At 41.8% G+C, this 13,948-nt stretch overlaps 1 protein-coding gene across 1 annotated transcript; it reads left to right on the top strand.

The window, feature by feature from the left end:
* Window positions 1-12,421: 12,421 nt before the first annotated feature.
* SMIM36 (small integral membrane protein 36) lies at window positions 12,422-12,703 on the top strand. The gene has a single exon (XM_063628420.1). The coding sequence runs from the start codon at window positions 12,422-12,424 to the stop codon at window positions 12,701-12,703; it is 282 nt and encodes a 93-aa protein (XP_063484490.1).
* The last annotated feature ends 1,245 nt before the right edge of the window (window positions 12,704-13,948 follow it).

The following is a 13,948-nucleotide window of genomic DNA, read 5'->3' as shown; positions in this document are numbered from 1 at the left end:
CGGCAAACCCCCATAACATGAGTTTACCTATTTAACAAACCTGCACATGTACCCCTGAACCTAAAATAAAAGTTAAAAAAAAAAGAAGAAGAAGAACTTTCTTAGGAGGTTAGATATTAATATGTTATCCTCAAAACTTGAAACAATTTTTCTGAAAAAAGGAACTTTTAATGAGCTTATGGTTTCCATTCGGCTTCATATAAATAGAGCCAGGCACTTTGACAGCCCAACTCAAAATATTACTTTTCCGTGAAGCTGGATGTATTAGTCGGCCAAGACTGCCATAACAAAATACCGGATATTAGGTGGCCTAAACAGCAGAAACCTATTTTCTCACAGTTCTGGAGGCTCTGGAAAGTCCAAGATCAAGATGTCTGCAGGTCTGGTTTCTTCTGAGGCCTCTCTCCTTGGCTTGTCTATAGCTGCTTCCTTGCTTTGTCCTCACGTTTTTTTCTTTTTCTTTTTTTTTTTTTTTGAGATGGAGTCTCACTCTGTTGCCTAAGCTGGAGTGCAATGGCACAATCTCAGCTCACTGCAACCTCCGCCTCCCAGGTTCAAGCAATTCTCCTGCCTCAGCCTCCTAAGCAACTGGGACTACAGGTGCGTGCCACCATGCCCAACTAATTTTTATATTTTTAGTAGAGACAGGGTTTCACCATGTTGGCCAGGAAGGTCTCGATCTCCTGACATCGTGATCTGCCCACCTCAGCCTCCCAAAGTGCTGGGATTACAGGCGTGAGCCACCACACCCGGCCCCTCACGTGGTGTTCTTGCTGTGTATGCACATCCCTGCTATCTCCCTGTGTGGTCTAATTTCCTCTTCTTCAAAGGACACCTTAATGGCCTCATGGTAACCTAATCACCTCTGTAAAGGCCCTATCTCCAAATATAGTCACATTCTGAGATTAGGGATTCAATATATGAATTCTGGAGAACACAATTCAGCCCAGAGCATTAGACTAGGACCTCTTTCCTCGTTATAATATTTCTCTAATCCCCTGCCAAGATCTTTTTTATCACCATTATTTCCTAATATTGGAAGAGATATGTTTGTGAATGGCTTATTCATCCATTCATTCCCCAAATATATATTCAATGCTTACAATGTGCCTGCCATGCTCTGGGCCTGTGTACAGGGATACAATAAATAAAACAAACTCCCTTCCCCATACTGTTTTCATGGTACTGATTAAGTCTCATGAGATCTGATGGTTTTATAAATGGGAGTTCCCCTGCACAAACTCTCTTGCCTGCCCATATGTAAGATGTGAATTTGTTCCCCATTCGCCTTCTGCCATGATTGTGAGGCCTCCCCAGCCACGTGGAACTGTGAGTCCATTAAACCTCTTTCCTTTGTAAGTTACCCAGTCTCAGGTGTGTCTTTATTAGCGCTGTGAGAACAAACTAATACAGGAGGTTTTTCTTTTATAAGGAATGGTCATGGAAAGCCGTAAAAGTCATAGTTGAGCAATGATCTGAAGGAAGCAGGGAACCAGCTATGCAGATAATCGGAGAGAGAACATCTCATGTAGATAGAACAGGTACTATGCAAGTACTATGATCCTGAAATGGTAGTGGCTTGGAGTGTCCAAAAAACACCGAAGTGGCTAGAGTAGAACAGGTGAGGGAGAAAGTGAAAATGAGAGGACAGAGGTAGGTTAGCCAGCTTGTGCAGTACCTTACAGCCCTTGTAAGAATGCTGGCTGTTCATGGAGTGAAATGGGGAGTTACAAGAAGGTTTTGAGCAAAGGAATAACATGGTTTGACATGTGTTAAAAGGCTCGCTCAGGTTATTGTGTTGAAAATAGACTAGGTGAGGGGTGGTGGAGAAATTTAAGCAGGTATGCTAGTTGCATTAATCAAGTTGGGAGGTAACAGTGGGTTGGCAGAAAAAAAAAAAGTCAAAGTGGTGACGATGGTAAGAGAAGTTTGCATTCCCAATATATTTTAAATGTAGAGCCCCCAGGATTTTCTGCTATTCCATATGGTGCCTGTACCTCCCTCTCCGGATTGCTTTCAGCATCCTGACAATTAACACTGTCAAAGTTTTAGTTGCATCTGAGCATTCTCTACATCTTGGAGGCAAAGATACATCTAAAATCCACGCATGTCCTCCCAAGTCCAATCTACACATCAAATAAATGAACACTAACATTATATAAATTCTACATAGGAAACTAGAGAAAGATAAAGTAGACATCTTTATTCATCTATACCCTAATCACAGGTTATAAAAAGTCCAAAGCCAAAAGGAATGCAGAATGCCTCCAGATGGTATGATATTCAGATAAGGAAATACAGAATGTCATCATGGGTGTGAAACATTTCTAACCAGAAAAGGGAACGAGAGCAGCAGAAAGGAAAGCAGACCAGGGAAGTGATCACATTTGTTATCCCTAAAACAGGGTAGCTAGCATGGTGCAATTATTTTTTTAAGGGTTCTTGTCAATACTTTCAAAAGCAAGCTACAAAACTCTTGTCTCTAATTGCTGAAGCTAAGAGGAATTGGTGTCATTTGTTTTTCTTATTTAAGATAAAGAAGTTAGCCTAGCTCTACTCATCTTTTCCTTCCTTGCTTTTGTTTCACACATTCTGAGATGTTAGGTCAAGATTTTTTTTTTTTTTTTTTTTTTTTTTGAGATGGAGCCTTGCTCTGTCACAAGACTCCAGTCAGGCTGGGGTGCAGTGGCACAATCTCAGCTCACTGCAGCCTCCACTTCCTGGGTTCAAGAGATTCTCCTGCCTCAGCCTCCCAGTGGCTGAGACCACAGGCGTGCACCACCATGCCTGGCTAATTTTTGTATTTTTAGTAGAGACAGGGTTTCACCATAGTCTCCAGGTTGGTGTTGGGCCTCAGGTGATCCATCCGCCTTGGCATCCCAAAATGCTGGGATTACAGGCATGAGCCACAGCACCTGCCGGTCAAGATAATTTTTATTAAGTAAAAGTTATTGTTACTACTATTGCAGTGGCTTCCCTCTTATCCACCGTTTCACTTTCCACAGCTTCAGTGAACTGCTGCCAACTACAGTCTGAAAATATTAAGTGAAAAATTCCAGAAGCAAACTATTCATAAGTTTTCAATTATGTGCTGTTCTGAGCATCCTGATGCAATCTCATGCTGTCCCACTCCATCCTACCTGGGACCTGAATTATCCCTTTGTCCATTGTATCTGCGCTGTACATGCTACCTGCCCATTAGTCACTCAGTGACCATCTCAGTTTTCAGACTAACTGTTGCTTTATCACTGTGCTTGTGTTCAAGTAACCCTTATTTTACTTAGCCCCAAAGTGCAAGAGTAGTGATGCCAGCAATTTGGATATGCCAAACAGAAGCCATAAATTGCTTCCTTTAAATGAAAGTGTGAAAGTTCTCTATTTAATAAGAAAAAAAATTATGCTAGAGGTTGCTAAGATTTGTGGTTAGAATGAATTTTCTATCCCTGAAATTGTGAAGGATAAAAAAGAAATTTGTGCCTACTACATACTTGAGATGAGGAGATTCTACTAGATTTTCTGGGTGGGCTCAAAATGCCATCACATGTGTCCTTATAAGAGGGAAACAAAAGGAGATTTTACACACAGAGGAGAAGGCAATGTGAAGACAGAACAGAGAGAGATTTGAAGATGCTGGCTTTGACGACTGGAGTGATACAACCACAATACCAGTAGCCATCAGAAGAAGAAAACGGCAAGGAACAGAACTTCTCCCTCCTGATCCCCTGAGGGGAGTACAGCCTCACCAACACCTTGTTTTTGGCCCAGTAGTACTGATTTCACACTCCTGGCCTCTAGAATCATGAAAGAATAAATTGCCATTTTTTTCAACCACGAAATTTGTTAGAGCAACCACAAAAAATTTATATACCCACATACTTCAGGACCTACAATTTAAGTAGGTGATTTACAACCCTGAAGAGCTGCTTCTAAACATTTTTTCACCTTTCTCCATCAAAATCCTGAGCTGGCATGGTGTCCATACATTAGTGAAGGACATGTTGTCAGACTTACTCGCCAAATGCCTCTTCTTTTCACAATTGTCTAGCAACCTTCTGACCACCATTGTCTCACCAAGGACTTGAGCACTTAGCTCACCTCATTCTCTTCCGTCTGACACTTTCGTCCTTCTAGACAATTTCAGCAATCCTCTGCCCCTGCAGATTTTTTATTATCTCAACTCCAAAGATATACCCCTCTGCTATACACTCTAATGGTCTTCCCTACATCTTGTCATTGCAAATAATTTCAGAATCTCAATTCCAGTCATACCCCTCTTGAAGCACCACTGCCAGTCCTCCCAGTGTGCCAACTCTTCTTCTCTGCTCCAACTCTCTTTTGACCACACAGGGACCACCATTGCACTCACTCCACCATTTATCACAATTTCCCGCCACATTCCACCCACACACCACATGCCCTCATATCCCTCCCTACCCAGTGTACAGGTTTTGGTGTACTATCGGAACTATTTCCTTCCTAACACCCTCTTGCCCCATCTTCTGTTTTGTTCACTGACTAAACTCCAATCTGCTTAACCAAATTATCTGCCTACTTTGAACTAATATCTCACTTTAAATTCATGATAACCCATGTCAAAGGGGAATTCAATACTGCCCAGCACTCCTACCCTACTTCTCTAGGATATTTGTCTTCCTTTTTGTCAAAATAACTATTTCAAAAATTCTCCTCTTTTAAAATACACAGTACATTTCCTCCACTCAAATTCTGCTAATGATCTTAACTCATTCCTAGGTGAGAAAAAAAAAAAAACCCTCAAATATCAGATGAAACAAACCTCATATTCTCACCACCAGAGCTGTTCTAAACCTACTTATTTTTCCTCTCTCTTGATAAAAGGAAGTGTTGTCCCTGCCTCTAGTTCCATGTTTCCTCTGGATTTCATCTCTGTTAAGGAACTTTTCCTTTTCTCTCTCATACAACTTTTTCTTTTCTCTCTCATATTATCAATTGCCCTTTCACAACTCACAACCCATGGGCTCACATGATGCTTTCATATCACTCATCTAAAACAAAAACGAAACGACTTTGTTTCACTAACACCCTGCTTTCCAGCTATTTCCCATTTCTCTTCAATATTTCACAACCAAACTCCTCAAAATTATTTTTACTCATGGTCTACTTTTTTGCCTTCTTTTCTCCACCTATTTTTAGGGGTTTTCTTTCTCATCCCACCCTATGAAAACCCCTTCTGATTTTAACAAAATCTCAAAACTAACAGTCAACTGTCTATTCTCATGTTACTTGATCGATCACTCAGCAGCTTTCAACCTAGTTGGTCACTGCCTTTGTTGAACCCAGTGCTATAGTTTGAATAGTGTTCCCCAAAGTTCGTGTATTGGTAACTTAATCCCCAATCCAATGGTGCTGAGAAGTGGAAACTTTAAGAGGCAATTTGGCCATGAGGGTTCTGTCTTTATGAATGGATTAATCCTTTTATTGTGGGAGTGGGTTAGTTATCAAGAGAGTAGACTCTTGATGAAATGACAAATTCAGCCCTCTTCACCCTGTCCTGCTCTGCTCTCATGCTCTCTCTTGCCCTTCTACCTTCTACCATGGGATGACACAGCAACAAGGCCCTCACCAGATGGTGGCCTCTCAATCTTAGATCTCCCATTTTCCAGAACTGTAAGCCAAGTTACCTAGTCTCAAGTATTCTGTTATAGCAGCACAAAATGGACTAAGACACATACTTCTCCCTGGATTTCCATAACACTAAGTTCTTCTGATTTTCCTCTTATCTCTCTGTTCACTCCTCTTTATTATTTGTTGATTTCTTCTCTGTTTAACATCGAGATGTTGGGATACTCTAGGCTCTGTCCTTATCCCTCTTCTTTTCCTAATGTACACCTTCTTTTAATGTCATCTCATTCAGTTCCATGACTGTAGATATTACCTATATATTGATAACTCTAAAATCTGTATTTGCAACACTGACTTTTCCACTAAGATCTGAACTCAAATATCCAGCTGTCTTCTCATCATCTCCAATTTGATCCTAAGGATAGCTCTTGATTCACCTCCCAAATTTACTTTCCCTCAGTCATCCACATCACTAAATGACACCTCCATATACCCGAGTTGTTCACTCTGTGACCTTGATAATAACAACCATGGAGTCTTTTCAATCAGGCATCTCTCAGCTTGTTGTTGTTGTTGTTGCTGTTGTTACAGAGTCTCACTCCGTCGCCCAAGCTAAAGTGCAGTAGCACGATCTCAGCTCACTGCAACCTCCACCTCCCAGGTTCAAGCGATTCTCCTGCCTCAGCCTCCCGAGCTGGGTCTCCCTCAGCTGGGACTACAGGCGTGCACCACCATGCCTGGTTAATTTTTGTATTTTCAGTAGAGATGGGGTTTCACCATGTTGGCCAGGCTGGTCTCGAACTCCTGATCTCAGATGATCCACTCTCCTTGGCCTCCCAAAGTGCTGGGATTACAGGTGTGAGCCACCATGCCAGGCCCATCTCTTACCTTTTGCATCTCAATCCTATTTCAGAGTCTTAGAAACTCTCCATTATTTTCCTTGCACCAGCTTAGTATACCTTCAATAGTAAGGTAGCCCTGGTTTGTCTAGTTAACTACCTTTCTTGGACATTGTTCTCTACTATTCCAGCATACTGCCACTCAGTGTTAGATAGGGCATGAGGCTTCTCCAGGAACCCGGCAGTCTTCCAAGGATATACTATGTAATCAAAGCCGAACCCTTTCTGCCTTGGAGTGCCCATCTAGGTGATTATATAGTCTTTCTTCTAAGAGATGGTACAGGGAGTGTTGGGGAGAAGCATCTTCTCAGGGATATTCTAACATCTAATCTCTTGCCTCCTCCCCTTGGAATTCCTTTTTCGAATCTTCCTTAAGAATAGGAAGGCTGGCCAGTTGAAGTGGCTCATGCCTGTAATCCCAGCACTTTGGGAGGCCGAGGCAGGTGGATCCTCTGAGGTCAGGAGTTTGAGACCAGCCTGGCCAATGTGGCGAAACCCCATCTCTACTAAAAATACAAAAAATTAGCTGGGCATGGTGGCAAGTGCCTGTAATCCCAGCTACTTAGGAGGCTGAGGCAGGAGAATTGCTTGAACCTGGGAAGCGGAGGTTGCAGTGAGCCAAGACTGTGCCATTGCACTCCAGCCTGGGTGACAGAGTGAGATTGTCTCAAAAAATAAATAAATAAATAAAAAATAAAAGGAAGACTGTTCACATTCCTCACTTTCTCTTTCCTATATTTTGGCCTGTTATATAAACTTTATGCTTTTGGTCTCTTGATACACAAAGCCAATATTTTGTAATTCTAAAAAATGGCCTTTGCTTTCCCCACAATGCCTGGCTCAAAGTCTATGGACTTTGGTATAAGTGTACAGAACTCTACAAAGGAGCTCAAGAATGATGAATTTGACTCTTCCAGGCTGTATCTCTCCTGAGAGTCAATACCCTTAGAAATCTTGGATGATGAAGGAGAAGAGAAATTGGTTCAAATAAGTCTTGGGAAGGAGAGGGAGAAGCAACACCACAGCATCTTAAAAATATTATCTTCTGCTACATTGTTTTTCATTGTTTTGTAGGTTTCTATTTTTTTTCTGTATCTTCTGAGGAATTTTACTGGGAAGATATAAAAGGCTACATCAGGGGCTTCCAGCCAAGTGCTATTTTAAACTGAAGGTCTTTATTTTTTATAGAAGTAAATTTTACATACAGTAATTTTCTTTCATCCCATGCATTTTCTTCATGGAGCCATACCTGAGAAGAAAGGGTCAGGTACCAAGCTCAGGTCTATAAGGGGCAAGCACCAAAATAAAATGGAAGAGGATCTAAAAGAGCTTGGTATATCTCATGGTTTGCTGCAAGCCACATCTGGTTTTATCCACACATTAGATAGGTAGTATGTTAGATTCCTAGGAGTGCTATACCAAAATGCCACAAAATGAATGACTTAAAATAATGGAATTTATTCTCCCACAGTTGTGGAGACTGAAAGTCTGGAATCAAGATTTCAGCAGGGTTGTTTACTTCCGGAGGCTCTGAGGGAGGGTCTGTCCCAGGCCTGTCTTCCAGTTTCTGGTGGTGGCCTGCAGTCCTTGGCATTCCATGGCTTGCAAGATGCCTCGCTCTGATCTCTCTCTATCTTTCCATGGCATCCCCTCCCTGTGTATCTCTGTGCCCTCACACAGCCTGCTTATAAGGACACCAATCAATGGATTCAGGGCACACCCTTCTCCAGTGAAATCTCACCCTTAAGTAGTTATATCTGCCAAGACCCTATTTCCAAATAAGGCCACATTCTGAGATTCCAGGTGGATGAATTTGAGGGGAGACATTATTCAACCCAGTATAGATGGAAGGAAAGACTTTGAAGTTGCGACAAAATATGGCAGTATTTCTCCAGAGGCTCCCAGGTGAGGCTCCCAAGTGAGCCACCTGCTTGATTACAAGTAGGAGGCTGAAAAGGGTGGTAGGTTGAAAGTTAGGTTATGTCCCCTTAGCATAAATTTGAAGGACAGTGGACTTTTGAAAATCTAGATGGCTAGCATTTGGTTTTGTTCATTATTGCCTTTCTCACTTTTCTAGCACCTACAGCATCTTTCCCTCTTTCACTTTCCATTCTATCTAGTCAACAGTTCCAGCGCAGAAAAAAAAAAAAACACTGGACTAGAATTCAAAAGCATTGCCTTAATGTCTTGCTTCTGTCATTTACTATCTGTTTGGACTTGAGAAAGTCACATCCCTGTGCCTGAATGTCCTCAACTGTGAAATAATCAAATTCCCAATGCTTTTTTAAATAAGTTTATAACATTTTTACCTCTGAAATTGACACTTCTCTAAGACACTAAGACTTTTGGGATACCATATTTTATCAAGGAAGCAAGGCACTCTGAAACACCAGAGATAAATTTTCATCCAGAATAGTTGATATATAAAAATATGTTTATGTTTTAAGTAATAAACTCTACTTACATAAAAATGTATTTATGTGGGACACATATTTATCTGGTATTATTAAGTAATATTCCAGGCCAGCCATCACAATGAACTACACTGCAAATAAATATGTAAACAACTGAAGACCCATGGAATACCTGTCCAATGGGTCTTGAATGCTCTATAGAACAAGTTATGCATGTACATATTTTATTCATATTTTATGCAGTAGAAAAGAGAGATGAGAGGGTGAGAGGGAAAAAGGGAATGAGAATAAGCTCATTAGAATTCCACTGCCTCTTTAAGCTTCAATTTTCTCACTTTCAAAAATTGGGTTGATAATTCCTTTTTTCCTCTGAGCTCTACATTTGTTATATAGTGTGGTTTCAGTATTTATCACATTATCAAGCTCTAAAGTGCTTAGTACCTTGCTAGCATATGGTAAGTGCACAATTCATATTTGTAATAAACAAAGGAATTAGTATGTCCAGACTACCTCAAGGGGTTCTTCTGAAATGCAGCTTCTTATTGTTTTTACCTATGTCACCCTGTCATCCGTCCCAGTTTGCCTATTGCCAAGTTTTTTTCTTTATTTAGCAGCCCCTGCTTTGGCCACTAGATGGCACAAGAGGAAAGTTCCTTAAAAACAGCAAAAGAAGGAAAGATGGGAGAGGATAGCCCCAATATGAAAAGGAGCCACCCAGATTAATTAAGTAAAACAAGCACCCAGCATTTCACCGAAGACATTGCAAGGAAGTGAAGCCTTCATGAGACTGGACTTCAAATGAACTTTGAGCACTGGTGGAAACAGAAACAAAAAACTCCCTGCTAATAGAAATAAGATACTGGAACCAAAGACGATAGACTTGAACAAAACATTCTAGGACACCACGGATATCAGCAGAATGGGGGCAATCTAAGAAGAGAGGACAGACCAGATCATGCACCATGATTAAGGGTTATCACTATTACACAGAGAAACACCTATATCTGTTATGAAAACTCCACTCAATAGAGCAGATCTGTTGCATATATTTCAGTTTAATTTAATGTGGACTAAACTGTATGTAGTTCTCATTTCAGAGTTAATTTTAACCAATCCTTGTGTCATCTACTTAAAGTCACCAAATAACTCCCCTAAATATTGTTATATGGAGGCACCTGGGCTATCCAGACTCAGTTTACTATAGAAGTCACGAATCTAGACTCCCGAGTGGGCAAAAGAAAGTAGGCATCTGGTGCATAATGCTGCCTTTTAAAGCCTCGCTTCTGTCTGGTGCATTGCACGTGACTTACAGATGCAACAGACAACTCTACTTGCTGTGTGATTCTGTGCTTACCAAGAAACTTTCCAATTATAAATGGACTTTTCCTATAGATCTGCCTTCAGGAAGAAAAAGCTATGTCCTTGCAAGCACAAAATTAATTCTCTGAATCTATTGGACTCAGAACTTCGGACAGTGTTGAATTCTGTGTTGAATGCCTCCTGGAATAGCTCTTCACAGATCACCAAAGCCCTGGTGACCGCATATTGGCCCATTTTCTTCACATCCTTTTTTTCTACTTTTATAGCTATGATTCTCCATCCTGGTTGCAGATCAAAATTATCCATGAAGATTTTTATTAATACAGATCCCCAGACTCTAGTCCCAAAGATTCTAACTCAATAGATCTAGGGTTGATCCAGGTATCTGTATTCATAAGAGACCCAATAGATTCCAATAAGGCTGACCCTAAATCTATGGTGTTTCAGAATCATGCATCTTCTGGGGTATAATTCCATAAGTTAGTCCAAGACCATAGAATCATGGAAGATATTATTTGGAAAAAGGTCTCCAGATGCATAAGAACCCTATACTACAACATCTTCAAACCCTCAGGTTCCCATGGAAGCTCAGTATAAAGGAGCCTGACAGGAAGCCACTAGCCCATTGAAGCTTAACACTAAGAAACCAGCAGACCTTTGGGAGCTTCAGCTTTTAACTAGGAGTATCCAAAAAGTCCTATTAGCTATTGGAGAAAAGGCTACTGATGCCCTAGCTGGCCAGAAATACATATATGAGACCAAGACCAGATACGTAGTTTGTGGGTCCAAGTGCAAAGTTTAAAAGTGAAGAATTTCAAGATGGCAACAGCAGCAAGATGCCAAGCTCACACTTGGCAACCAAGTGTGAGCTCTTTCTGAGCATGGAACGTTGTGCAGCTGCACAGGGCACATGCCCATGAAGTAGCCCTATGCAGGACTAGTGGGACCAGGCTACAACTGAGGCAGGACAATGATTTGTACATCAAGGAATAACTGTAATCTGATCAGTATCTGATCTTCCTCTCAAGTTGCTTGTTTTTCTGCATCCTTGAGGCAGCCTAGGGGAATCTCTTTAAAGTGCGAATTCAATAGTGTCATTCCCCTGCGCAAAAGCATTCAATGGCATCCTATTGCTCTAGGATCATATCTAAAGTCTTAAGTATGGCCCACAAGTGCCTGTGCCTTCTGGCCCCTGCCTACCTGTCCCACCTTGTGCTCTCATTCTCTTTATGCTCCAGTCACACTGCTCTTGTTTCAGTGCTTGCAATTTTCCAGGCTTCTTTCTGCTCGGGTCTTCACATATGCAGTTCTTTGTGGCTAGAAAAATCTTCCCTGTCTCTTCTCACTTAGCTAAATTCTACTTATCCTTTAGGTCATAGGTTAAATGTCACTTCTGCGTGGAAGATTTTTTGACCCACACTGGGATGCGCTGTCCTCTTACCCTCTATTTGTCCCTTATAAACTGATTTCCACTGTTCTTAAATGGCGAATTGTGCAATTACCTGTTTAAAGGCTATCTTTCCTGCTAGACTACCTGCTTCTCTGTCTTATCACTGCCATATCCCCTTTGCTTAGTGAAGTGTCTAAAACACAGGAAGTACTCAAAAAGTAGTTTTGAATTAACTAACGAGAAACATGGCAACGAATGAAGAAAGGGTGAAAATATCAGACACTAGTATCTTCTTCTTGTTGAAGAATCACATCTACTTCCAAAGCCTACTGACCTCATGTTCCACATCACTCCATACATGGCACTAAATATCCCTTATACAAAGACAACACAATTGTCCAGGACAATCCAATTTTTAGCTGTCATCTTGGGGTGCTTATTAGCAACACTTACTTTTGCTCACCAAACTGCCTGTGTGGACGCTGAATTGTGTGAATGCTCTACTTATATACCATGATCCAGTAACTCATGAGCCCTCTCTCTCTCTCTCTCTCTCTGTGTAGGTGAACTGAAGAGAGACAGCTTCTGTGTTTTGGTGGCTGTGGTATTAACAGCAAGCTTAAGTTATTAAACCGAGCAGCTTTAATCCTCGAGGTCTCCTGGAGCAGTAGGGATTAATGTATTTTTACTCCAGAACCAATGTAGCTGTTCCGACGCTGTGAGGTCTGCTCTCTGCAATGCCCAAACTGACCCCAGTCGCCTTTCTCTAGACCCGCTTCTTCACCGTGGGAGAAGTGATGGAATTCTACTTGGAGATCGACCCTGTCACCTTGAACCTGATCATCCTAGTTGCGAGCTACGTCATCTTGCTCCTGGTCTTCCTCATCTCCTGCGTGCTATATGACTGCCGAGGCAAGGATCCCAGTAAGGAGTATGCGCCTGAGGCCACTCTCGAGGCCCAGCCCTCCATCCGGTTGGTGGTGATGCACCCAAGTGTCCCTGGGCCCCACTGGCCAAAGGCGCCTGGGCTTTCTTTGGGGGATCCTGCTCCACTAGGAAAGAAAAGCACCATGGTATGAGGCTGGCTAAGGGACACTGGGGAGAGACCACTAGAGTTTCCATAGAGACAAACTGCTCCCTATCGTGGCTCCAATTCTCTCAGCACATGTATCCCGCTTGGCGAAGGAAGTGAGAGCTCTGTCTTACTTGCTGTTTTCTCGTCACCTTCTTTGTGACAAAAGTAACTGTTTAAGGTAAGAAGCCCAAAGTGATCTTTAGTCAAATTCTCCAAATGCAAAATGTCAGCAATACTATAGTATAATGAAGTTGGTTACTGGTACATTTCTGATGTTGCTGTCCTTGCAACTCACAGGAGAGAATGACTTTTGAGAAAGGATGCAATAGGTTGTGTGTGTGTGTGTGTGTGCACGCACACGCGTGTGATAAGGAATGAGACTAACTCCAGTCTAGTCTATTCTTTGCAAATTCTTTCTTTCCAAGGCAACCACTTTTTTGTTGTTGTTTTTCTTTTCTTTAAGAGACAGAGTCTTCTTCTGTTGCCCATGCTTGAGTGCAGCAGCGTGATCATAGCTCACTGCAGCCTTGAACTGGGCTCAAGCAACCCTCCCACTTCAGCCTCCCAGGTAGCTGGGACTCTAAGGTCATGCCACCATGGCTGGCTTTTTTCTTTCTTTTGTAGAGATGGGGTTTCACTATGTTGCCCAGGCTGGTGTTGAACTCCTGGCCTCAAGCAATCCTCCTGCCTCAGCCTCACAAAATGCTTTTATAGATGTGAGCCACTGCACCCAGTCAAGGCAACCCCATTGAACTTGTTCAGACTTCAGAACATTATTATTTCTGTACCTACCAGCTCTTCACATTCTATTCCCAACTCTGAGACAGAATAAGGAATACATACAACTAAAACAACAAAGCTTGGAGCCTGGGTTCAAATCCTGCCTCTTCTACTTACTGGCTGTGTGGCCTTGGTTAAGTTGAGCCACCTCTGTGCCTCAGGGATAGTGATTGGACCGCTAAGCTTTTGGGGCTATTTAAATGAGTTAATTCACCAAAGTACTTGAGATAGTTCTTGACACACAGGGTTAGCTATGGTGGTGATCACTGATAATATTTCCTTCCATATGCCTCATAAAAAAGTTTAATCTCCAATCCTCAAATCCTGCCTGATCCAATACAAAGTTATTGAAAACTCATTGAAAGAATTCTGAGGTTCCACAGCTTGGTGTATCTGTCCTCAGAACACTGCCTGCTTTCCCTTCACTCTCTTTGTTGATGTTGAATTGTATGTTTTTTCCCCTGTTCAT

This window comes from Symphalangus syndactylus, chromosome 20, assembly GCF_028878055.3.
Source record: "Symphalangus syndactylus isolate Jambi chromosome 20, NHGRI_mSymSyn1-v2.1_pri, whole genome shotgun sequence".
Classification (NCBI taxonomy): Eukaryota; Metazoa; Chordata; class Mammalia; order Primates; family Hylobatidae; genus Symphalangus; species Symphalangus syndactylus.
The sequence above is the reverse complement of the archived record's forward strand: the minus strand, read 5'-3'. Positions and strand labels throughout refer to the sequence as shown.